Source organism: Coregonus lavaretus, assembly GCF_964263955.1.
Source record: "Coregonus lavaretus genome assembly, chromosome: 4".
In the NCBI taxonomy this organism is placed as follows: Eukaryota; Metazoa; Chordata; class Actinopteri; order Salmoniformes; family Salmonidae; genus Coregonus; species Coregonus lavaretus.
This window is the reverse complement of record NC_139991.1, coordinates 76,767,517-76,794,954: the sequence shown is the minus strand read 5'-3', so window position 1 is coordinate 76,794,954 and position 27,438 is coordinate 76,767,517. Positions and strand designations below refer to the sequence as shown.

The window sequence follows — 27,438 nt, the reverse complement described above, 5'->3', positions numbered from 1 at the left end:
AACCCTAACTCCCCTCCCCCCCCCCCACCCCCACCCCCCCATCGATCACACTTTGGTACAAGAGCTGGAGGCTGAGGAGGCTCCTCCCGGACTCCCCTCGTCCATCCATTTGTCCAGGCTGCGCCTGCGGGCGTTCATGAAGAAGTTGCTAACGGTGGTGAGTTCCAGTCCCAGCTGCTGAGAGATGGTCATCTGCATCTCTTTGGACGGACGCTTGTTCTCCTTGAAGATGGCCAGCAGGGTGCGACGCTGCAGGTCAGTAAAAACCAGGCGGGATTTCTTTGGTGTATTGTTCCTTTCCTTGCTTGGGTCTTGTTCTTTTCTTTTGCACGCTTTAGGAGGGAGGGAGGGAGGGAGGGAGGGAGGGAGGGAGGGAGGGAGGGAGGGGTGGAGGGTGGAGGGAGGGAGGGAGGGAGGGAGGGAGGGAGGGAGGGAGGGAGGGAGGGAGGGAGGGAAGACAACACAGAGAGACAGGGTAGAGTGAGGAAGAAGAGAGAGAATATGTTAGTAGTCATACATAGGAATGATCCTACTGAGAGAGAGGTGAAGATGTGATGCAGTGTGATCTTGGGTGAGGTAAACACGTGTACCTGTCTTAGGTCAGTCTCAACTTATAAACTTACAACAGACCCTATATGACTAATGTGTGTGTGTGTGTGTGTGTGTGTGTGTGTGTGTGTGTGTGTGTGTGTGTGTGTGGTGTGTGTGTGCGTGCATGTGTCAGTCTTGTTAAGGTTTTCTGCATGTTTACATAATTTGTGCCATACAAGTCAAGCATTTCTACAGGGCATTCGGAAAGTATTCAGACCCCTTGACTTTTTCCACATTTTATTACGTTACAGCCTTATTCTAAAATGGATTAAATTGTTTTTTTTCCCTCATCAATCTACACACAATACCCCATATTGACAGAGTGAAAACAGGTTTTTAGATTTGTTTGCACAAAAAATAAAATACAATACAAAATAAAATAAAATAATATACCTTATTTACATAAGTATTCAGACCCTTTGCTATGAGACTAGAAATTGAGCTCAGGTGCATCCTGTTTCCATTGATCATCCTTGAGATGTTTCTACAACTTGATTGGAGTCCACATGTGGTAAATTGAATTGATTGGACATGATTTGGAAAGGCACACTCCTGTCTATGTAAGGTCCCACAATTGACAGTGCATGTCAGAGCAAAAACCAAGCCATGAGGTCGAAGGAATTGTCCATAGAGCTCAGAGACAGGATTGTGTCGAGGCACAGATCTGGGGAAGGGTACCAAAAAATGTCTGCAGCATTGAAGGTCCCCAAGAACACAGTGGCCTCCATCATTCTTAAATGGAAGAAGTTTGGAACCACCAAGACTCTTCCGAGAGCTGGCCGCCCGAACAAACTTATCTACGGGGGGAGAAGGGCCTTGGTCAGGGAGGTGACCAAGAACCAGATGGTCACTCTGACAGAGCTCCAGAGATCCTCTGTGGAGATGGGAGAACCTTCCAGAAGGACAACCATCTCTGCAGCACTCCACCAATCAGGCCTTTATGGTAGAGTGGCCAGACGGAAGCCACTCCTCAGTAAAAGGCACATGACCCCGCTTGGAGTTTGCCAAAAGGCACCTAAAGGACTCTCAGACCATGAGAAACAAGATTCTCTGGTCTGATGAAACCAAGATTGAACTCTTTGGCCTGAATGCCAAGCGTCACGTCTGGAGGAAACCTGGCACCATCCCTACGGTGAAGCATGGTGGTGGCAGCATCATGCTGTGGGGATGTTTTTCAGCGGCAGGGACTGGGAGACTAGTCAGGATCGAGGGAAAGATGAACGGAGCAAAGTACAGAGAGATCCTTGATAAAAACCTGCTCCAGAGCGCTCAGGACATCAGACTGGGGCGAAGGTTCACCTTCCAACAAGACAACGACCCTAAGCACACAGCCAAGACAACGCAGGAGTGGCTTCGAGACAAGTCTCTGAATGTCCTTGAGTGGTCTGAATACTTTCCGAATGCACTGTATGTGCTATAAATAGCAACATTATTATTGACGTAAAACCTGCAGAGTCAAAACATGTTTTTATTTCTATCACTATTAAATCTGAAGTCAAAATCACCTTTAAATGTAGTACACACCAACAACAACAATATTTGACCAATGTGTCAAGACACTTTCAGAGTAACCATTTGTCTGGGCTACAAGATTTGTTGTGGAAAAGTCACTCTGCCCTCACAGTAACCATACAGTAGTCTTCAGTCAGTGGGAATGAGGTGGAGGATAAAGGAGAAAGAAACAGCCCTTCTTTGTTGACAGAAGAAGTATGTCATCAAATGTCAACATTCCGTTGCAAGATGGCTGCCGCGCCTCCCACACACAGCTCTCTAGAAACCCATGCAACCTCGTAATGCACAGGCAGACTAGTGGACAGACACTAGACAAAACACACATATCATTACTCATAATGTGCCGTTAACACACTATCGTTAAATATGCTGCCTGAAATCACAACGCTTCATATGGAACAAATCATTTCAATGTAGTATTTGCTCTCTTTTTTTCATAGACCTGCTGACATGAATGAATCATGTGCTTTATCCATTGATAGCCCTTCATTCTGTATATAACAATTATTCTGTATATAACCATTATTCTGTATATAGCCATTATTCTGTATATAACAATTATTCTGTATATAACCATTATTATGTATATAACCATTATTCTGTATATAGACATTATTCTGTATATAACCATTATTCTGTATATAACCATTATTCTGTATATAACCATTATTCTGTATATAAACATTATTCTGCATATAACCATCATGCTTATTATTCTGTATATAACCATTATTCTTGTATCTAACCATTATTATCTTACCATTATTCTGTATATAACCACTATTCTGTATATATCTGTTTATACAATATAACCTCCCATTGGAGACAGAAACGGATTGAGACCCTGTACGTGTTTGGCACTGTATCCCTGGCACTCAGCACCGCCGGCCTGGGTTGATTTGATTACCTCCCTGAATTAAGTATGCACAATTGAGACCCAGAGAGATCAATATGAATCAGGTTAAGAACTCAATTTAGTACAAAACCTATTTTGTAAGGGGAAACTATCCAAGAGAGCTGGTTGCAAATAAACACAGGGTCTATCCCGCCATCTCCTATCCTCCGATCCTTATCGCCAACACATAGGGAGACATGGACTGCCCAGGTCTATCCCGGCATCTCCTATCCTCCGATCCTTATCGCCAACACATAGAGAGACATGGACTGCCCAGGTCTATCCCGCCATCTCCTATCCTCCGATCCTTATCGCCAACACATAGGGAGACATGGACTGCCCAGGTCTATCCCGCCATCTCCTATCCTCCGATCCTTATCGCCAACACATGACATGGACTGCCCAGGGCCTTGATAGAATATTATCAGTATCCTCTTTCTCTAGTTAAATTCTCACATTTTGAGGAATTAATACAAGTAACACCCTAAAAAGAGGACACTGATAATATGACACTGCTACACCTGTTCTGAAACGCACCAAACAACGCCACATACTCTCCACCACCCTCTCCGCTGCCATGACACGATCACGTAGGGCTATACTCATATCTGTGCATGTTAATATTTCTGAAAGTCTTTCTTCAATTTTAAAAACTGGTCAAGTTTATAGCAGATTGTCTGGTAACATCGGCCCCATTCAGAACGCTGTGGCTCTGTCTGTACATCGTGCTGAAACAAGGCTACCATTGAGCGACCACCGGAATCAGACTTATTTCTGTACTTGTAGGCCCTATGTGCAACACATCTTAGTTCTGAGTTAACTCAAACATATAAGCCTAGCTTATACCTAGCTCTTGACATTAGTATACTGCTCACACAATGGCAAAAGTATGTAGGCCTACTGAATATACAGCTAGTAAACAGTAGGCTATTAAACTTGAGGCGGCAGGTAGCTTAGTGGTTAAGAGCGTTGTGCCAGTAACTGAAAGGTCGCTGGTTCTAATCCCCGAGCCGACTAGGTGAAAAATCTGTCGATGTGCCCTTGAGCAAGGCACTTAACCCTAATTGCTCCTGTAAGTCGCTCTGGATAAGAGCGTCTGCTAAAATGTAAAATGTAAATGTAAACAAAGCACGACTAAAGAATGAGAAACAACAACATGATACCAGTTTACTTAATAGGTCTATTAGAAAGGATAGCATATTACACCGTTCATAGAAATACACATTCGTATGTCGATTCTTTGAGACAGACCACCGGGCTCTCTCTCTCTCTCTCTCTCTCTCTCTCTCTGTATGTCTGTTCCACACCCGTCACTCTTGCGGTGAAATGTGAAACTAAAAACGGAACTTACAAGATCCTACCAGAAGGTGGCAGTATTCACTGACAATATTCTCTCAGACTGACACCAGCTATATGCTTGCAACCGTAATAGTGAGTGTCTTCTTGCTAACCGGGTCTTCTGCCTAGAGGGCTTCATTAAAACATAAAAAACAAAAACAAACGCCCCATTCGATCTGGATATGAGAGATTATTTCACAATCTTTAGACGTCATTCACGTTTCACAATAACACAATTTAGGGTAGGTAGCCTAGGCCAGTTATTAGGTAGAAGAAAGGTAGTAATTATAATCGATAACAGAAAATGTCCAGACAATATATATTATCAGGATATAGGAACTGACATATCTAATAGTGAATAAAAACAATTAAGCTTGTTGCAGTGATTGTTGTCTTTAATTGTTGTATTCAATCTACATCTTTTTGTGCAGAGTTGCAGTTTAGTTTATAATTTGTTATATAAAGCTGCACATAACATGACGACAGTAACGGTGCGTGTGTAAAATCACATTTTTTTAAATGACAAAACCGGATAGCAACCTCTGTCCAGTGAAGTCCACAACGCATATTGCATGTACAGTAACAGACAGTTACATGACCTACAGCAGGGTCAAGCAAGTTAATGTTTCCGACATTTTCGGACCACTAAACAACTATTGATTTAGAACCATGGAGAGTTACCGCAAGTCGCAAAGAAAACAGGAGCTGCCTCCACTATTCCAGCACCATTTCAACATCATCAAATCACCTCTGCTTAGTCTAATACAGTGACAACTAAAAGATACCAAAAACAATTTAGTCCAATCAACGTAAGCTAAATATGATGTGGCTGTCCATGGTTCTGATTTCTGTGTGTGTGCGTGCACGTTCGTGCAAGTAGAAAAACATGTTGACTCGCCCTACTTGTAGAGAAACGCCAATGCCATCCTCCTAACTATCACTCTGTCATACAGTACACGCTTTTAGATTGTTGTTGTCTCAGGCTACCCGGCTAAAATACTTGCTCCTAGCCTAACTTCCATTCATGGGCAACGTTAGATAATTAACATTAGCCTTCTACATCTAGCTACATATTGAACTTCCATCCTCTCAGGCCAGCGGCACAACAATGTATGAATTAATGGTTGGATCAGAATCGCTGTTATAATTATTGGCCAGTAAGGAGAATTAAGTAAAACCACAAGTCCAAATCCCTATCTCCATCCATGTCTAATTTAGTTAAAGGCCAGTTTTAGCTAGCAGGCTAGCTAGCCACCGGAGGACAACAACACAACTTGATGTAACAATTCAAGTTTTTCTGTCAATGACGTTTGCTCTCAATGGGATTTGATAGGAGTGACGCCAAATCCAAGCTGGCTTCCCTTGACACTTTTTGGACCAGACAGCATCAGATAGATGGCCTACACGTAGAGAGGCGCTGTTACCAGACAGCATCAGATAGATGGCCTACACGTAGAGAGGCGCTGTTACCAGACAGCATCAGATAGATGGCCTACACGTAGAGAGGCGCTGTTACCAGACAGCATCAGATAGATGGCCTACACGTAGAGAGGCGCTGTTACCAGACAGCATCAGATAGATGGCCTACACGTAGAGAGGCGCTGTTACCAGACAGCATCAGATAGATGGCCTACACGTAGAGAGGCGCTGTTACCAGACAGCATCAGATAGATGGCCTACACGTAGAGAGGCGCTGTTACAAGACAGCATCAGATAGATGGCCTACACGTAGAGAGGCGCTGTTACCAGACAGCATCAGATAGATGGCCTACACGTAGAGAGGCGCTGTTACAAGACAGCATCAGATAGATGGCCTACACGTAGAGAGACAAAGCGGCGCTGTTTCGTTCGCTCAGATGCTTTCTCCTATGAGAGACATACAGCCTCTTGCGAATTGAAGGAAAATTATGAAACACAGACAGACGAAAGATAAAATATTTGTTCTTGGGCAATATTTTGGGGAAGCCTGGCTTCCCTTGGCATCCATGAATACACGCCACTGCCTGACGAGCGTCAAGGCTTTCACTTCCTTTTTACAAACGCTATTCACACTGTGGCTGCAACATTTCGTCATTATAATTAATCTTAAATATTAGAAATGGGACCGTAGCCTATTGGTTATTGCTATTCTAACTATCCCATCAAACAAATCTCCATTTAAATTTCATGGCCATAAATGATGTCACATGAACGATGTTACTACAAGAGGCTACTATTGGCTAGATTTCCTTCAGATTACTGATAAAAACAACATCAACAAGGCTTCCTGATATAACCACAACATCAAGGCCAACACCTTCGTGTGATGATGAAATTATCTCTCATACTTTTCTATTATACTTAGAATACAGTCGCCGAAACCCCCCCAGAGCAATCGCTAACCCAGGACGCATAAGAACTGCCTACACATCTACATGTAAAAGGAGCAATCTCCCCTGACAATGAAAGTCCACGCTCCAGTGATTCAATCAAGGTTTCTTTCCACAAAGGACAGGTTACAGTAGTATCAAACACCCAATTATATTATTCAGAGAAGGATTTTCCGTTTCCAGAGGAGAGGGAAAGGAGGAGTTAACTTTGGGGGGTTTCTTTATAAGGTTCAATCAATAGCCTACGATCGATAAAGTAGGCTTCCCCCTCTCTTTTATCAGAGGGATAACAGCCCTTCTAATCCATGGTTAAGAACACCTTCCTATTACTGAGTTGCACCCTCAGAACAGCCTCAATTCGTCGGGGCATGGACTCTACAAGGTGTCGAAAGAGTTCCATAGGGATGCTGGCCCATGTTGACTCCAATGCTTCCCACAAGTTGGCTGGATGTCCTTTGGGTGGTGGACCATTCTTGATACACACGGGAAACTGTTGAGCATGAAAAACCCATCAGCGTAGCAGTTCTTGACACCCTCAAACCGGTGTGCCTGGCACCTACTACCATACCCCGTTCAAAGGCACTTAAATCTTTTGTCTTGCCCATTCACCCTCTGAATGGCACACATACACAATCCATGTCTCAATTGTCTCAAGGCATAAAAATCATTCTTTAACCCCGTCTCCTCCCCTTCATCTACACTGATTGAAGTGGATTTAACAGGTGACATCAATAAGGGATCATAGCTTTCACCTGGATTCACCTGGTCAGTCTATGTCATGGAAAGAGCAGGGGTTCTTAAGGTTTTGTACAGTCAGTGTACCTCAGGATGTGATGCATTTCTACTGGCACACTGCCAAGCGCATAGGGAGATGCACCCATTGGAAGTTGGAATGCATTAACTGCACAGCAGAACTGTCAGCAGGGCCAGCCCGCTCGTTAGGCAGCAGAGCTGTCAGCAGGGCCGGCCCGCTCGTTAGGCAGCAGAGCTGTCAGCAGGGCCGGCCCGCTCGTTAGGCAGCAGAGCTGTCAGCAGGGCCGGCCCGCTCGTTAGGCAGCAGAGCTGTCAGCAGGGCCGGTCCTCCCGTTAGGCAGCAGAACTGTCAGCAGGGCCGGTCCTCCCGTTAGGCAGCAGAGCTGTCAGCAGGGCCGGTCCTCCCGTTAGGCAGCAGAGCTGTCAGCAGGGCCGGTCCGCTCATTAGGCAGCAGAGCTGTCAGCAGGGCCGGCCCGCTCGTTAGGCAGCAGAGCTGTCAGCAGGGCCAGCCCACTCGTTAGGCAGCAGAGCTGTCAGCAGGGCCGGTCCTCACATTAGGCAGCAGAGCTGTCAGCAGGGCCAGTCCGCTCGTTAGGCAGCAGAGCTGTCAGCAGGGCCAGCCCACTCGTTAGGCAGCAGAGCTGTCAGCAGGGCCGGCCCACTTATTAGGCAGCAGAGCTGTCAGCAGGGCCGGTCCTCACATTAGGCAGCAGAGCTGTCAGCAGGGCCGGCCCACTTATTAGGCAGCAGAGCTGTCAGCAGGGCCGGTCCGCTCATTAGGCAGCAGAGCTGTCAGCAGGGCCGGCCCACTTATTAGGCAGCAGAGCTGTCAGCAGGGCCGGTCCTCACATTAGGCAGCAGAGCTGTCAGCAGGGCCGGTCCTCCCGTTAGGCAGCAGAGCTGTCAGCAGGGCCGGTCCTCCCGTTAGGCAGCAGAGCTGTCAGCAGGGCCGGTCCGCTCATTAGGCAGCAGAGCTGTCAGCAGGGCCGGCCCGCTCGGTAGGCAGCAGAGCTGTCAGCAGGGCCGGCCCGCTCGTTAGGCAGCAGAGCTGTCAGCAGGGCCGGTCCGCTCATTAGGCAGCAGAGCTGTCAGCAGGGCCGGCCAGCTCGTTAGGCAGGATTAGGCGGCTGCCTATGGCAGCAGATTGACGAGGGCGGCATTTTCTGAGCTAAACTGACCGAGACGCACCTCCAACAACACATAAAGCCTCACATAATTCTGCCCAAAAACATTGACAATTTCTCTCAACCAGTGGCATATGGGCTTTTTAGGTGAGCGCTGATGCCGCCCTGTGATAAGCAGTGCCCACTTTGTCAATGGCAGGGACACAAAATATGTATCTTATCCATTCCCAGCATGCCTCTCCAGGGTGCTGTTGGAGAGATTCATTGCTGCGGCGCTCCACTAACATTCCGTCAAAATAAATCTTCATAACATAAATCATGTAGCATATCTAGGATATGGTAGAAAGAGTATGTGGGCTTTTCTGAAGCCTACGGGCTGGAGATAAAATGTATGACAATGTAATGAGACAGAAACTTTTTACGGTTTTGCCGATCAAATAGCCTAACCTAAATGGCGTCCAATCAAATAAAACAAGCGCTGACATGTTAACACCATATCCTAAAAACAGGACAGGTCAAAGTAACATGGGCAGTATGGGATGGACAATCAGGCTACTCACAACTGCTGTCCAGGAGATTCATCCAGTGGGCTAAATTGTCATGATCAGTGGTTTCAAGTTTGTATCCGTACATTTCTTACGAGCTGATCATAGCGAAAAAATAAATACTCCTGCATTTCCCGCTGTGTAAACACATTGCAAATAGGCTCAGGATAACTCCTCCTGATAAAGTTGGGTAGCTGGTATTCAGAGCTTAAATAGCCAAATTGATTAGTTACAGGAATCAGGACTAGTAAAGCCAATGGAACGGCCTGTTTTCCAAACGGTGGACCTACCATGTGGATGGGCATTCGTAACATTCCAGTGGACCTACCATGTGGATGGGCATTCATAACATTCCTCTGTGGGCTGACATGGTAGGCTACACCCCAGTAAGCACGGACCGACACCGACGTCTTTTCGACGTCTTTTTTTGCTGTTTTACAAACGGTGGGCCTACCACATAGATGGACATGAAAATGAACCTGATTTCAACGTCCGGAAAATATGTATTTTCACCTTTCATTCAGAACCTAAATAGAACCTAACTTCAACGTCTGGAAAATAAATATTTTAGACATTTAGCAGACACTCTTATCCAGAGTGACTTACAGTTAGTGAGTGTATACCTTTTTTTATTTTTTTTTATACTGGCCCCCCATGGGAACTCACAACCCTGGCGTTGCAAACACCATGCTCTACCAACTGAGCTACATCCCTGCCGGCCATTCCCTCCCCTACCCTGGACCAATTGTGCGCCACCCCATGAGTCTCCCGGTCGTGGCCGGCTACGACAGAGCCTGGATTCGAACCAGGATCTCTAGTGATGCAGTGCCTTAGACCACTGCGCCACTCGGGAGACAAGTGTCCACATATTTTCAATGTCATTTTGCTTACTGGGACTACTCTAGTTTTGCAGGGGGCGGACATTTTGTTGTCTCGCCTAGGGCGGCGGAACAGCCAGCAGCGGCCCTGGATATCAATTTTGGCATGTTTTGAAGTTGCTTATTGTAGCTTTTTGAATCAAACATGAATTTGTTTAATTATTTTCTAAGAGTATTGCATATCAAAGTTGTGCAACACAGGCTATATGTAGGCCTAATGAGAATAGAATGGTGAGCATCATGTCTTGGGTTCTGGTTCGATTATTCCACTTTTTAAAGGCAAACACAACAGCTCGATGCTCCTTATATTATATGTGAAAATCCTACTGTGTATTATGTGTCCATATACTGTATATATTTCTCATTAAATTACAGGACTTGATCCGCTCAACTTAAAATGTTGACATGATCATTTTATGAAAATATGAATCATGTCTTGGGTTCTGGTTCGGTTATTGGACACTAATTATTAATATCCACTTTTTAAAGGCAAATACGACAACTCCATGCCCCTTATATTATATGTGAAAAACCTGCTGTATATTATGTGTCCATATAATCTCAGCAAAAAAAGAAACGTCCCTTTTTCAGGACCCTGTCTTTCAAAGATAATTGGTAAAAATCCAAATAACTTCACAGATCTTCATTGTAAAGGGTTTAAAACACTGTTTCCCATGCTTGTTCAATGAACCATAAACAATTAATGAACATGCTCCTGTGGAACGGTCGTTAAGACACTAACAGCTTACAGACGGTAGGCAATTAAGGTCACAGTTATGAAAACTTAGGACACTAAAGAGGCCTTTCTACTGACTCTGGAAAACACCAAAAGAAAGATGCCCAGGGTCCCTTCTCATCTGCGTGAACGTGCCTTAGGCATGCTGCAAGGAGGCATGAAGACTGCAGATGTGGCCAGGGTAATAAATTGCAATGTCCGTACTGTGAGACGCCTAAGACAGCGCTACAGGGAGACAGGACGGACAGCTGATCGTCCTCGCAGTGGCAGACCACGTGTAACAACACCTGCACAGGATCAATACATCCGAACATCACACCTGCCAGACAGGTACAGGATGGCAACAACAACTGCCCGAGTTACAAAAGGAACGCACAACCCCTCCATCAGTGCTCAGACTGTCCGCAATAGGCTGAGAAAGGCTGAACTTGGGGCTTGTAGGCCTGTTTTAAGACAGGTCCTCACCAGACATCACCGGCAACAACGTCGCCTATGGGCACAAACCCACCGCCGCTGGACCAGACAGGACTGGCAAAAAGTGCTCTTCACTGACGAGTCGCGGTTTTGTCTCACCAGGGGTGATGGTCGGATTCGCGTTTATCGTCGAAGGAATGAGCGTTACACTGAGGCCTGTACTCTGGAGCGGGATCGATTTGGAGGTGGAGGCTCCGTCATGGTCTGGGGCGGTGTGTCACAGCATCATCGGACTGAGTTTGTTGTCATTGCAGGCAATCTCAATGCTGTGCGTTACAGGGAAGACATCCTCTTCCCTCATGTGGTACCCTTCCTGCAGGCTCATCCTGACATGACCCTCCAGCATGACAATGCCATCAGCCATACTGCTCGTGATTTCCTGCAAGACAGGAATGTCAGTGTTCTGCCATGGCCAGCGAAGAGCCCGGATCTCAATCCCATCGAACACGTCTAGGACCTGTTGGATCGGAGGGTGAGGGCTAGGGCCATTCCCCCCAGAAATATCCGGGAACTTGCAGGTGCCTTGGTGGAAGAGTGGGGTAACATCTCACAGCAAGAACTGGCAAATCTGGTGCAGTCCATGAGAAGGAGATGCAGCTGGTGGCCACACCAGATACTGACTGTTACTTTTACATTTACATTTTAGCCATTTAGCAGACGCTTTTTTTTTTTTTTATACTGCCCCCCCCTGGGAATCGAACCCACAACCCTGGCGTTGCAAACGCCATGCTCTATCAACTGAGCTACATCCCTGCCGGCCATTCCCTCCCCTACCCTGGACGACGCTGGGCCAATTGTGCGCCACCCATGAGTCTCCCGGTCGGCTGCGACAGAGCCTGGATTCGAACCAGGATCTCTAGTGGCACAGTTAGCACTGCGATGCAGTGCCTTAGACCACTGCGCCACTCAGGAGGAGTATAATATAATACTTTTGACCCCCCCCTTTGTTCAGGGACACATTATTCAATTTCTGTTAGTCACATGTCTGTGGAACTTGTTCAGTTTATGTCTCAGTTGTTGAATCTTGTTATGTTCATACAAATATTTACACATGTTAAGTTTGCTGGAAAATGCACGCAGTTGACGGGGAGAGGACGTTTCTTTTTTTGCTGAGTTTATATATATCTCATTAAATTACAGGACTTGATCCGCTCAACTTGAAATGTTGACATGATCATCTTATGAAAATATGCCTATAGAATGATATAGGGAACAGAAAAGTTAACCATATCAATAACAACAGCCAATTAACCATATCAATAACAACAGCCAATTAAACTGTAAATCCACACCACATATCACACATTAATGTAACAATACATCGCCATGGTGATAGACGATACTTTAATAATAGCTTTCCCATTCAAACCAAACATGGAGAGATATTATAAGGTATTATAATAGGTTAGATATTAATATAATACTAGATAATATACTAGATAATATTAATATAATACTATATAATATACTATATAATATACTATATAATATAATATAATACTTACATAATAGATATTATATAGAAATTACAAGGCAGAAAGAGTACAATCCCTCATCATATCACTGGCAAAATTATCAATGATTCCTTTTTTCATCAATTTACCAAATTATCTAAAATGATATGCCCAACATACAAGGCATGACTCCTTTAACCCAAACGTATCCAGATGATGTCCTATCCAGTTAACTCAAATCTAACCAGATATTAACTTATCCAGTTAACTCAAATCTTACCAGATATTAACCTATCCAGTTAACTCAAGCCTAACCAGATATTAACCTATCCAGTTAACTCAAATCTAACCAGATATTTACCTATTTAGTTAACTCAAACCTCTGTTGTTGTAATGCTCTGTTATGGGAGTACGTTCAAAACAGGAAACAGAAGAAGAAAGCGTCATCATAAAGGAGCAGAATTGGACAACAACAACACAATTAACCAACATGACACACACACACACACACACACACACACACACACACACACACACACACACACACACACACACACACACACACACACACAGAGAAAGTGCCAGTCCCATGTACCCCATGCCAGCAAAGCCAAAAAATATACAAAGTCGATTATGGATGCTGCTGTGGCTTAGTGAGGACTGGCCCTTTAAGAAAATACACATTCACATTGGAATAAATCAGATGCAGTCGTATATATCAATATATATACAATCAGATGCAGTCGTATATATCAATATATATACAATCAGATGCAGTCGTATATATCAATATATATACAATCAGATGCAGTCGTATATATCAATATATATACAATCAGATGCAGTCGTATATATCAATATATATACAATCAGATGCAGTCGTATATATCAATATATATACAATCAGATGCAGTCGTATATATCAATATATATACAATCAGATGCAGTCGTATATATCAATATATATACAATCAGACGCAGTCGTATATATCAATATATATACAATCAGATGCAGTCGTATATATCAATATATATACAATCAGATGCAGTCGTATATATCAATATATATACAATCAGATGCAGTCGTATATATCAATATATATACATATGAATTCATGTCCATGTTTAGACATACGGCATGTTAACATGTACGTCAGCAGATGAGCGTTGTCTAGTTCTCTGTCACCTGTTGGCTCTGCGTGACGATTCTAATCAACATGTTTTAGAGCGTGACATTACATACTGTAGTGTAAACCACATGTATTAAAACCTTAATTTACATACAGGAACGTAGTGTAAATCACATGTTTTAGATCCTGACATTACATACTGTAGTGTAAACCACTTGTATTAAAACCTTAATTTACATACAGTAACGTAGTGTAAACCACTTGTATTAAAACCTAACATTACATACTGAAGTGTAAACCACATGTTTTAGAGCCACACATTACATTCTGTAGTGTAAACCACATGTTATTCTGAGTCAAGTGAGAGTGGGCATGTATAAAGGAGAACAGAAAGGGCTGTCTGTTTTGCTCACCAGAAGATAAAAAAATTGTTACATTTTTCCCCGGCATTAACAGTGCCCTGGTCAGCAAAGTGATTATATGATATCCTATTATCAGGTCTGTCTTACTACCAAGCTACAAGAGAGAGAATCCCTCTGTTGTTCTCAGACCATCAAGATGTCCCTGTATTTTTCAGAATTACTCCCAAATTAACGTCACGCTTAGATCCATCGACCATTAAATCCATATAAAGTGAGATAAATGGAACGATGAGAACAGTCTGTCGATACAGTGTGTCAGAGCTACTCCACACTACATTCCAATTAAAGATCCAGCCAGGTAAAGTCAGCTAATAGGTCTGAGATCAACTGTACGCCGGCGTCCCAAATGACACCCTTTTTATCTAGGTCTATATAGTGCACTAATCTTTGACCAAAAGCCCCTAAGGGCCCTATTCCCTGGTCAAAAGAAGTGCACTAAATAGGGAATAGGGTGCCATTTTGGATGCAAGTCTATAAGTTCATAAGGAGAGGAGGCTAGCTAGACTAGTGACATGGAGGATGGAGGGTGTCCAGGAGGACAGATCAATATTCTACCACAGAACATAAGCAGTAATGATGTGTGCTCTCTTGTTCACAGACACACAGAGAGAGACACAAACCAACCTCCGTGTGCATACCGACCAGACGTAGTTCCACAACACAGCAGGTCACGTTTATCAGCTTTTATACAAGCATCAGGAAAGCTTTAAGAATACAATACATAGCCAATCTACAAACCTCTGGCTGGCACTCTCTCCCTTTTCTCTCTGATATCCCTTCAAGGTAGTTTCTGTAAATTCCAGAGGAGGAATAAAATATGTGTCTAAAAACCACTGGCTTGCCCTGCCTCTGATTTCAAAACATCTGTATACTGTATATCACTTAAAGGCTGTTTACTGTACTGTAAATTCCAGAAATATATATTTGGGTGAAAGAATAACTGTAGTTCTACACATTCTTTCAGAGAAATAGTTATACATTGCTGCACTCCGTACTGAATGCCATACAGTTGAAGTTGGAAGTTTACATACACCTTAGCCAGATACATTTAAACGCCGTTTTTTATTTTTATTTTTTTTTACAATTCCTGACATTTAATCCTAGTAAAAATTCCCTCTCTTAGGTCAGTTAGGATCACCACTTTATTTTAAGAATGTGAAATGTCAGAATAATAGTAGAGAGAATGATTTATTTCAGCTTTTATTTCTTTCATCACATTCCCAGTGGGTCAGAAGTTTACATACACTCAATTAGTATTTGGTAGCATTGCCTTTAAATTGTTTAACTTGTGTCAAATGTTTCGGGTAGCCTTCCACAAGCTTCCCACAATAAGTTGGGTGAATTTTGGCCCATTCTTCCAGACAGAGCTGGTGTAACTGAGTCAGGTTTGTAGGCCTCCTTGCTCGCACACACTTTTTCAGTTCTGCCCACAAATGTTCTATAGGATTGAGGTCAGGGCTTTGTGATGGCCACTCCAATACCTTGACTTCGTTGTCCTTAAGCCATTTTGCCACAACTTTGGAAGTATGCTTGGGGTCATTGTCCATTTGGAAGACCCATTTGCTTTAACTTCCTGACTGATGTCTTGAGATGTTGCTTCAATATATCCACAACATTTTCCTTCCTCATGATGCCATCTATTTTTTGAAGTGCACCAGTCCCTCCTGCAGCAAAGCACCCCCACAGCATGATGCTGCCACCCCCGTGCTTCACGGTTAGGATGGTGTTCTTCGGCTTGCAAGTTTCCCCCTTTTTCCTCCAAACATAACGATGGTCATTATGGCCAAACAGTTCTATTTTTGTTTCATCAGACCAGAGGACATTTCTCCAAAAAGTACGATCTTTGTCCCCATGTGCAGTTGCAAACCGTAGTCTGGCTTTTTTATAGCGGTTTTGGAGCAGTGACTTCTTCCTTGCTGAGCGGCCTTTCAGGTTATATCGATATAGGACTCGTTTTACTGTGGATATAGATACTTTTGTACCCGTTTCCTCCAGCATCTTCACAAGGTCCTTTGCTGTTGTTCTGGGATTGATTTGCACTTTTCGCACCATAGTACGTTAATCTCTAGGAGACAGAATGCGTCTCCTTCCTGAGCGGTATGACGGCTGCGTGGTCCCATGGTGTTTATAGTTGCGTACTATTGTTTGTACAGATGAACGTGGTACCTTCAGGCGTTTGGAAATTGCTCCCAAGGATGAACCAGACTTGTGGAGGTCTACACTTTTTTTTCTGAGGTCTTGACTGATTTCTTTAGATTTTCCTTGATGTCAAGCAAAACTGAGTTTGAAGGTAGGCCTTGAAATACATCCACAGGTACACCTCCAATTGACTCAAATGATGTCAATTAACCTATCAGAAGCTTCTAAAGTCATGACATAATTTTCTGGAATTTTCCAAGCTGTTTAAAGGCACAGTCAACTAAGTGTATGTAAACTTCTGACCCACTGGAATTCTGTCTGTAAACAATTGTTGGAAAAATTACTTGTGTCATGCACAAAGTAGATGTCCTAACCGACTTGCCAACACTATAGTTTGTTAACAAGAAATGTGTGGAGTGGTTGAAAAACGAGTTTTAATGACTCCAACCTAAGTGTATGTAAACTTCCAACTTCAACTGTATATACATTTACATTTTACATTTGAGTCATTTACAGTTAGTGGGTAAACATTGCATAATGAGTGGCGCAGTGGTCTAAGGCACTGCATCGCAGTGCTAGCTGTGCCACTAGAGATCCTGGTTCGAATCCAGGCTCTGTCGTAGCCGGCCGCGACCGGGAGACCCATGGGGTGGCGCACAATTGGCCCAGGGTAAGGGAGGGAATGCCTGGCAGGGATGTAGCTCAGTTGGTAGAGCATGGCGTTTGCAACGCCAGGGTTGTGGGTTTGATTCCCACGAGGGGCCAGTATGAAAATTAAAAAATAATGTATGCACTCACTAACTGTAAGTCGCTCTGGATAAGAGCGTCTGCTAAATAATGTAAAAATGTAAAATAATGTTGTTGCTCTTAGCTCTCCAGCCTAGCTAGCTAGCGGATGTCCTTAATGTGTTGTTGCTCTTAGCTCTCCAGCCTAGCTAGCTAGCGGATGTCCTTAATGTGTTGTTGCTCTTAGCTCTCCAGCCTAGCTAGCTAGCGGATGTCCTTAATGTGTTGTTGCTCTTAGCTCTCCAGCCTAGCTAGCTAGCGGATGTCCTTAATGTGTTGTTGCTCTTAGCTCTCCAGCCTAGCTAGCTAGCGGATGTCCTTAATGTGTTGTTGCTCTTAGCTCTCCAGCCTAGCTAGCTAGCGGATGTCCTTAATGTGTTGTTGCTCTTAGCTCTCCAGCCTAGCTAGCTAGCGGATGTCCTTAATGTGTTGTTGCTCTTAGCTCTCCAGCCTAGCTAGCTAGCGGATGTCCTTAATGTGCTGCTGCTCTTAGCTCTTAAATGAGATTGACTGGCCAACACTTCCTGCTAACAACAGACATGCAGACACTTCCTGCTAACAACAGACATGCAGACACTTCCTGCTAACAAAATACAGGCAAACACTTCATACTCAGTTTATACTCCACATCTGCATTGAGAGTCTAACTGACATCATTTCACTACACACACATACACAAGCACGCACGCACACACACACACACACACACACACTCTCACACACACACACACACTGTGTCTCCTCTCTCTCTCTAATCAACAGGATAATGGTGGGAGCCTGGCAGCCTATCTAGGAATCACAGTGTCGACACAGTGGTGATGACATCACCAGCCAGTAGTCCAAAGGTTTGTAACCAGACTTATTTATTAGCCCTGTGAAACAACCAATCACAGCTCCCTCTCATCGACTTCTAGTGATGTCACTGTACTGATAAGGTAATAGTCTCAGAGGGAATTGGGGGAATAAAATCCTGTTCCTATAACCACTTATCTACCGGCAGGGTTTTGCACACACACGCGCGCGCACACACACACACACACACACACACACGCACACGCACACGCACACGCACACGCACACACACGCACACACACACATCAGGATAAACTCAGAACCCAAAAGTTGCAATAGTGTTTTGTGCTTTACTATGACAACTCCTTATAATACTCCTTATAGTACTCCTTATAATACTCCTTATAGTACTCCTTATAGTACTCCTTATAATACTCATTGTAGTACTCCTTATAGTACTCCTTATAATACTCCTTATATTACTCCTTATAGTACTCCTTATAATACTCCTTATAATACTCCTTATAGTACTCCTTATAGTACTAATTATAATACTCCTTATAATACTAATGATAGTACTAATTATAATACTCATTATAATACTCATTATAATACCCAGTAGAATACTAATGATAATACTCCTTATAATAATCCTTATAATACTCCGTATAATACTCCTTATAGTGCTAATTATAATACTCCTTATAATACTCCTTGTAGTACACCTTATAATATTCATTATAGTACTCCTTATAATACTCCTCATAGTACTAATTATAATACTCCTTATAATACTCCTAATAGTACTCCGTATAGTACTCATTATAGTACTCCTTATAGTACTCCTTGTAGTACTAATTATAATACTCCTTATAATACTAATTATAATATGAATTATAATACTCCGTATAGTACTGCTTATAATAACCCTTATAACACTAATTATAATACTCCTTATAGTACTAATTATAATACTCATTACACTATTCCTTATAATACTATTTATAATACTCATTATACTACTTCTTATATTACTCTGTATAATACTCCTTATAATACTCATTATATTACTCCTTATAATACTCATGACAATACTCCTTATAATATGAATGATAATACTCATAATACTACTCGTTATAGTACTTCGTATAATACTGCTTATAATACTAATTATATTACTCCTTATAATACTCATTATGATACTCATGACAATACTCATTGTGATACTAATTATAATACTCATTATACTACTCCTTATAGTAATCTGTATAGTACTGCTTATAATACTGCTTATAATACTAATTATAATACTAATTATAATACTAATTATAATACTAATTATAATACTAATTATAATACTAATTATAATACTCCTTATAATACTCCTTATAATACTCCTTATAATACTCCTTATAGTGCTCCTTATAATACTCCTTATAATATTAATAATAATACTAATTATAATACTAATTATTATTATTATTATTATTTTATTAATTTTTAATTATAATACTCCTTAAAATACTACATATAATACAGAAATAAAGTAAACTGATACTGCAGATACATTAAGTCGAATATGACAGACAAATATATCCTAACAAAAATTATAAAACCAGTAAGATTCTGAAAAAATAGAATTTGTTTGATTACTACATAATTCACATATTAAAGCATGGTTTTGGTTCAGTGCTGTTATCTATTGACAGACGGGGGGTTGCATGTGACCGGCAGTGAGTGAGTCAGTGTACTTTTGTTTTAGAAGAGAGCGGGGGGGAAATAAAACTTTGCCCTTTACGCAAGCTGTGTGTTGACAGCATCAAAGATGACAAGGTGATACAGAGACCAACAGAGAGTCACTGTTGGACTGTTTGGACAGTCAGACCAGGCTAACAGATTATCTAATAGCTAATGGTTTAACTGGAAAGGAGGAACACTGCTACTCAGCAGCTTCCTGTTATATAGACTGGGGTTGGAAAACACATCTGTGATAGTGGGACACATGTTGCTCAGTAAAACAGATCTGTGATAGTGGGACACATGTTGCTCAGTAAAACAGATCTGTGATAGACAGACACATGTTGCTCAGTAAAACAGATCTGTGATAGTGGGACACATGGTGCTCAGTAAAACAGATCTGTGATAGTGGGACACATGGTGCTCAGTAAAACAGATCTGTGATAGTGGGACACATGGTGCTCAGTAAAACAGATCTGTGATAGTGGGACACATGGTGCTCAGTAAAACAGATCTGTGATAGTGGGACACATGGTGCTCAGTAAAACAGATCTGTGATAGTGGGACACATGGTGCTCAGTAAAACAGATCTGTGATAGTGGGACACATGGTGCTCAGTAAAACAGATCTGTGATAGTGGGACACATGTTGCTCAGTAAAACAGATCTGTGATAGTGGGACACATGGTGCTCAGTAAAACAGATCTGTGATAGTGGGACACATGGTGCTCAGTAAAACAGATCTGTGATAGTGGGACACATGGTGCTCAGTAAAACAGATCTGTGATAGTGGGACACATGGTGCTCAGTAAAACAGATCTGTGATAGTGGGACACATATTGCTCAGTAAAACAGATCTGTGATAGTGGGACACATGTTGCTCAGTAAAACAGATCTGTGATAGTGGGACACATGGTGCTCAGTAAAACAGATCTGTGATAGTGGGACACATGGTGCTCAGTAAAACAGATCTGTGATAGTGGGACACATGGTGCTCAGTAAAACAGATCTGTGATAGACAGACACATGGTGCTCAGTAAAACAGATCTGTGATAGTGGGACACATGGTGCTCAGTAAAACAGATCTGTGATAGTGGGACACATGGTGCTCAGTAAAACAGATCTGTGATAGTGGGACACATGGTGCTCAGTAAAACAGATCTGTGATAGTGGGACACATGGTGCTCAGTAAAACAGATCTGTGATAGTGGGACACATGTTGCTCAGTAAAACAGATCTGTGATAGTGGGACACATGGTGCTCAGTAAAACAGATCTGTGATAGTGGGACACATGGTGCTCAGTAAAACAGATCTGTGATAGTGGGACACATGTTGCTCAGTAAAACAGATCTGTGATAGTGGGACACATGGTGCTCAGTAAAACAGATCTGTGATAGTGGGACACATGGTGCTCAGTAAAACAGATCTGTGATAGACAGACACATGTTGCTCAGTAAAACAGATCTGTGATAGTGGGACACATGTTGCTCAGTAAAACAGATCTGTGATAGTGGGACACATGGTGCTCAGTAAAAACAGCTTCTTATACTGTAGTTTACAACATTGGCTAATCTCTAATCTCAAAGCAACGTGAACTCATCAACTCACTGGATAATGTAGCACTGTCAAATAATCCATGCACACAATACCTCCTGACAAAAAACTAAATAATTTATTTCCTTTTCTAAACAACCCCTCATCATTTTCAACTGGTTAATGTCTGGGTTAATGGTGTTTTCATCACAATGTAACTAATTATTCACATAAGTAGGCCTGCTTCACCTTAAAATGGCCTTAATCCACAGATTAAAGACTATTATCCACAATTGGATCTTTCCAATCCAATATAACATTTATTCCAATACTGGATATATCCAGTTTAATATTAATCCAATAATCCTATTCAATCAATTAAAGTGAGATTTCCTTCTAAATACACATCTACTAACTACACATCACACTAGGTATATTTGTATCTGTTGAGCATTAATACATGTTATTTTGTTTGTTTTTGTTTTGTTTTTGACATACCATAGTTTTGGGTCCCTGTGCACAATGTTGTCAGAGTCTGACAGTGCATCCCATTTGACCCAATCACGGAGTGCTCTCTACTGGCACCTGTAAGGGAGGAGACACACAGGGAAAAGGCTTGGTGTGGTGATCTGTTCTCTAGGCCGCTGTGTGCTTTAGCCGACTACAACATTAGGATAAATACACACTAATTTATTATTACACTGCATTTGAAATGCCGTCATTAGGATTCCCCTTCAGTGTACATGAGATAGAAACCACACATAAATACTGTACTTCACTCTTCAAGGTGGATTTTAAAATATATAAAAAATCAATAAGGCAGGAGATCTTGTTGACTATTAATTTATCGATAATGTCACCATTTCTGGATGAGAGCACCTAGGAATATATGCAAATATTCAAACATCAAGCCTAACCGACAGGTACGAGCTGGAAACCCGCCCACTGCCACACTCAATTTATGCATCAAATACCAGGAATATCACATTTTTAAAACAGTTGATTTTATGCTGCAATAATACTCTCACACACGTTTATGTTCAGTCTTTCTCAAAGTGCACTGTCAAGCCAACAGACAGGGCAGTCTTTGGTCTGAGAATAGGTTGAAGCGGGTGTTATGAGAGGAGACGGCTTGCAGAGATAGCTCCGCTGATGGGAAGAAGGTATCACTCCGCCTGCTTCTTCAGCATTACTGGAACGGCTCCGGATCAGGTTCTATAGATCAATGCGATCTGGGTCCACACGTTTATGTTATTGTTGTCAGCATTAATGCCCTTTTAATCTTGTGGGGATTATCGCCATTGATCCACTGCCTAACAGATTTGTTTGAAAAAGTGACATAGCCGCATGACTAACTGAAAGACAGGAGCGACTGAAAGACAGGAGCGACAATAAACAAAATGTGTCTTGTCTTGTGTCTGAGCTTGGTCTTGTGTTTACGTTCGTTGGTCATGTTTCCCTTTGTTTTCTGTGCCCAAGTATATACAATTAACATAATTTTCCTTTAAGTAAAGATGTAACTATGTAATTTAATGCTGCGTGTGATTTTGAAAAACTCTTTTAGTTTGTGTCTAATTTACATTTACATTTTTACATTTTAGTCATTTAGCAGACGCTCTTATCCAGAGCGACTTACAGTTAGTGAGTGCATACATTTCACAGTGACGCCAGAGGAATATTGTGAAACATTATGAAACGTAGCCTACTACTGCCTTTTATTTCACAACATATGGAAAGATATTAGCCTACTGATAATGTTTCTGTATGTAGAAATTGTTCTAGTGTTGTAACATAGCTATTTTTCGCTAAATCTCCACAATTTCGACATTTTATTTAAACACCTAAATAAAAGCCTTAGCCTATAGTATATATAAATATACAAAATAAAATGTTCGATAGTCTATAGTTAAGGTGCATTATTATGAAATGTTGGTTTCTTATTTCTTTATAGGCCTTTTAATTTGTTTATTGTGCATATATATATATATATATATATATATATATATATATATATATCCACTCATTCCTTAATTCTTAAGTAGGGTTTAAGATCCACCTGGTCGATCTCAACCGTCCATAATTCTATCATGAAGCCTGTCGCTTGTGATTATTTATTTGGTCGCGTTAGTTCAGCTGGACTGCGAGTTGTATATCAATGATGTCGGCTAGGCTAGCTGTAACAGGGAATGTTGTCGGGTCCGTGGCAGGCACCTCGAGATGTCAGGCAGGACCCAGCGCAGCCTGATTACATGCAGCAACGTGAGTGCCCGTGGAATAAGCTTGAGTCAAGTGTCACGTTTGATTTGACCAAACTAATAAAGCCGCAACGAGGCCATTTTCCCTGTGCTGAAACCCTGCAGCGAAAGACACCTGAAGCTTTTCCATTCCCTTCGTAGAAACTGTTGTATCAAATAATTAGTATACGACCAACAGCTACTGCAATGGTTGTTATTGCCTAAATGCCTATTGATACGCCTGTAAGCAAACTATATACATTTATTTTATATAAGGTGATTAATTGGACAGTAAAAACATTACGCATTTCCAATTGCATTACAACCACGTATTTCACATAATTCTATGATTTAGCATTTTCAATCCCGTGATATTTATTTATTTCATTACACCTGCAGCACAACGAACAACGAACAAAAGCCTCGCGCCCTGCTCCACATTTAGCCTAGCTGGTTAACCCGAGACAAGGTGCCGTTTTGTGCTCGAGCTGTCGGTCACGCCGAGATTTCTATCAATAATTCATTGAGAGCCGCGCGCTGCAGCTTCTGTTCGTCTTTTCAATTCCCTGGCTGCTGCCTCGCACCGAGCGGATCACATAATACCTTCCCCCAAAGCCCTGAGCTGCATGGCCGCAGAGTTACCGCCATCTGTAAGCTATAGGAAGAAGGGAAGGCCTTTCCCCTATCATATAGGCTAGCAATGATAAGCTATATTTGGTGATAATTTAATGGGTGGCAATTATTTTACAATCGTTCCATAACTAATACGAATATTAAAAAGCCCTGATTCAAAGCCCTGGTGCATTAGGTCCTGGCATTTTACTGTTCATAGAAGGGAGATATATTACAGATAGGATATGGAGCAACCCAATATCTTTCCTGCTAGACAACGTGTTGTCCGGTGTGGCTCAGTTGGTAGAGCATGGCACTTTCAACGCCAGGGTTGTGGGTTCGATTCCCACGGGGGACCAGTACAAATTAAAATGTAAGTACTCACTACTCAGAGTCGCTCTTGATAAGAGCGTCTGCTAACTGACTAAAATGTATTAGTTATTGCATTATAGTCTCGTCATAAATCGCTTATTCTGATCAATACATTAAGAATTTATATATAAATGATCTCTGACGTTGTAGTTGTTTTGGTCTTACAGTATAGCAGGCTGCATTGTGGATAATGCCCTTTTAGAAAATGCGCATAATTAGATAAATGGATCCACTATTCGCCTCTGGTCTATCTTCCTCTCTAAGTCTCATTTCAATCAGGCAAAATCCCCTTAGATTTAGACAAAACAGTCAACTTTCCACACTATACTTGTGAACACAAATGTTCAGCCTATACGCCTGTAATAGTTAACATTTAGGATGACTTTGCTATATCGAGTTATTAATCAGTGAAGAATAAATAAATAGCCTTTCCTGAAATAATAGTCCATGTTTTTTTTGCTTCAATATAGTCTACTACATATTTAAACAATATAATTTGAGGACCTTGAGAACAGTGAACTAAAAGAAAAACGAGAAACCTTAGTAAATACAATCCACAATAAATTATGAAAGGGAACCAACGGTGGAAGAGAGGGTAATTTTTTTTTCTCGCATTGCCGGAACAAAAGAAAGCCAGTCTTGTCGTTCTACGCGTTCTCGCTAGAGGGGGCACCAGCCTTACTAGACGCCAACCATACATGTATTTTTCCCCGTTTTCAACGCGTCTCTGGCTTTTGATTGGAAAAAGCTCATCACACTCAACAGCACTTTCGCATTCTCTGTCTGAAACTGTATCCATGTATTTTTCTCTCGTTTCTCTCCCTCTCCTTGACAGAACACCCACAGAAAAAGTACAAGCAATGCATTTACACAGTATTCCTTAAGCTGCTGACTACAAGTGTAAATATGTCTATTCCATTTTTACAAAAATACAATAACATTTATAAAGAATTAATATGCCTCCCCCATAAAATCAAACGTCAAAATTGTTTATAATTATTACGATTTTGAGGGGTGTTTCAAATTAAGGGACTGGTGCTGTTTTCAGCGCTGCACATGTTGAAAAGCGGTTGTATCTATCTATTTTTATAAGAAAATAATATCAAAATGAAAATATTACCACACGTGATATTTCATCAGAAGAACTTGCTCGTCACTAAAAGAGAATTCCCCCAAAAGGTCTAGGCTACACTAAACACAGAATATTAACACCATAAATAGCTTATTATTAAATAGAGAAATAATATTGGAGATAAAAAAATGGACCTTGTCATTGATATCGATTGTTATTATGGATCAATAATAACAATACTACTGTAATTTAGACGAAATTCATTCATCTAGGCTTCGGAGCAGTGAGAGGTATAGATATATATATATAGAGAGAGATAGATAGATAGATAGATAGATAGATAGATAGATAGATAGATAGATAGATAGATAGATAGATAGATAGATAGATAGATAGATAGATAGATAGATAGATAGATAGATAGATAGATAGATAGATAGATACAGATAGATAGATAGATAGATAGATAGATAGATAGATAGATAGATAGATAGATAGATAGATAGATAGATAGATAGATAGATACTGAACTGTGTTTTAGTGCAAGGCTATTGCCTGACTACGAGCAGAGGAAGGCAGGCGGACAGGCAGCAACCAGCAGCAGAGACGGATCTGTTTTTATTGAGGATACCTTGTCTTACCTGCAAGCCGTAGGGCCGACATCCTCTGAAACTCGGGTTCCTGTAGCCACTTCCACATCCTTCGAAAGGTCTCCCTTCCAGATTTAAGTTTACTCCAAGGTTTGGGGTTCCTTAAGAGGTCTGAAAGGGTGCCTTGCGAGCGACACAGCACTCTCTGAGCGAATATAGCCTGGGGGATGCTATACCGCTTCAGTTCGGCTGTGATCCTTTGTGCCACTTCTTTGGTGTTGATCTCTTCAAGCTGCCCCGAGTTGTTACCTTGTTGTCCCGAGGAGGAGGGCGGTCTGTCCCGGTTGGAAGCCAACACAGGCCCGTGGGATTGAGGGTGGCCCGGGTGCCCGCTGTGGTGCATCCCGTTCAAGTGCGGCATCATACCTGCCGTGGGGCCACCGAGGCCTCGTGAGAGGTGCTGATCCCCCCTGGCCAGCATGGCAGTGTGGGCATCGAAGTTGGAGCTTAGCATCTTGTCGTGCCCATGTGTGCCATAGTTGTGGAGGCTTTGCTGGGTATTATGAATGGAGCCCAAGCCATTGCCAAGAGGGCTGCTGGCCAGGGGGGATAAGCTCTGACCCATCCCGGTCATGTCCTTATGATAGGGACTGTAGAGGTTGTTCATTGCTGGTAAACACCTCTCGTCCCTCATCAGCGTGAAACTCCCGCTTACATTCCCAGAGAGACGCTGGTGGTGGTGGTGATGGTGATGCGGATGGTGGAATTTGTCCGAAACGGTTGAAATGGGGGGTAAGGGTTGAAGTGGAGTTAACGTGGTGTATGTGCCGTTCATGCCCATCCCCGGTGGGGACGTATCACACGGCATGCTCATAGCGTGATGGAGCGGGAGAGACAATTCTGGTCGGTACTCTCCGGATCCGTCCAGAATCGTTGCCATGCTGGACACCATGACGGACCGCGACGATGCCGCAGCCAGATCCTGATGTAACCGCAAAGAAGCCCCCGCGTTCCGGGTGTGATGGGGGCTGTGGCTGTTCATCAAGTCCTGGTCATGGCTCAGTCCGCCATGCAGATTGCCAATGCTGTCCATTGTCATCTCTGGGTTCATGCCGTAAGCATCCAGATCCTTGGCCAGGCATCGATAGGCGTTATAGGCAGTCTTCATTCAGCCCTCATTCAGTCCATTGATCTATTTAATATTTTGTGCCGGGATGGGTTTGCCAATTCCTTCGGTTTCTTTTCTCTAAGGCCTCTCGGTTTTTGTTTTTTTTTATAAATAAAAAATTACCGATCTCTATCAGACGGGCCAGTGCTGAGTCTTCCTATATCCATGTCCGAGCCCTCTC

The 27,438-nt window shown here is 42.3% G+C and overlaps 1 protein-coding gene across 4 annotated transcripts; it reads right to left on the bottom strand.

Moving 5' to 3' along the window:
- Positions 1 to 39: 39 nt before the first annotated feature.
- LOC311127675 (one cut domain family member 2-like) lies at positions 40 to 27,438 on the bottom strand. 4 transcript variants are annotated; one of them, XM_084159545.1, is made up of 3 exons: positions 26,141 to 27,438; positions 21,708 to 21,794; positions 40 to 332 (listed from the first exon to the last, which is right to left on the bottom strand). In XM_084159545.1, exons 1-3 carry the CDS (start codon positions 27,255 to 27,257, stop codon positions 46 to 48), a joined length of 1,491 nt encoding a protein of 496 aa, XP_084015671.1. In that variant the 5' UTR covers positions 27,258 to 27,438; the 3' UTR covers positions 40 to 45. The 4 variants fall into 4 exon arrangements, 3 of the variants coding, with proteins under 3 accessions (XP_084015671.1, XP_084015672.1, XP_084015673.1); XR_014613130.1 differs by having other exon boundaries at positions 321 to 332; positions 26,131 to 27,438; XM_084159546.1 differs by lacking the exon at positions 21,708 to 21,794.

Bases quoted from the DNA above. Each gene is read 5' to 3' on its own strand.
- LOC311127675 (XM_084159545.1), bottom strand. From the start codon at position 27,257: ATGAAGACTGCCTATAACGCCTATCGATGCCTGGCCAAGGATCTGGAT. The intron at 21,795-26,140 runs GTAAGACAAGGT...CCTCCCTTACAG, and splicing joins GTCGGCCCTACGGCTTGCAG to GTGCCAGTAGAGAGCACTCC. The intron at 333-21,707 runs GTATGTCAAAAA...TCCCTCCTAAAG, and splicing joins CACAGGGACCCAAAACTATG to CGTGCAAAAGAAAAGAACAA.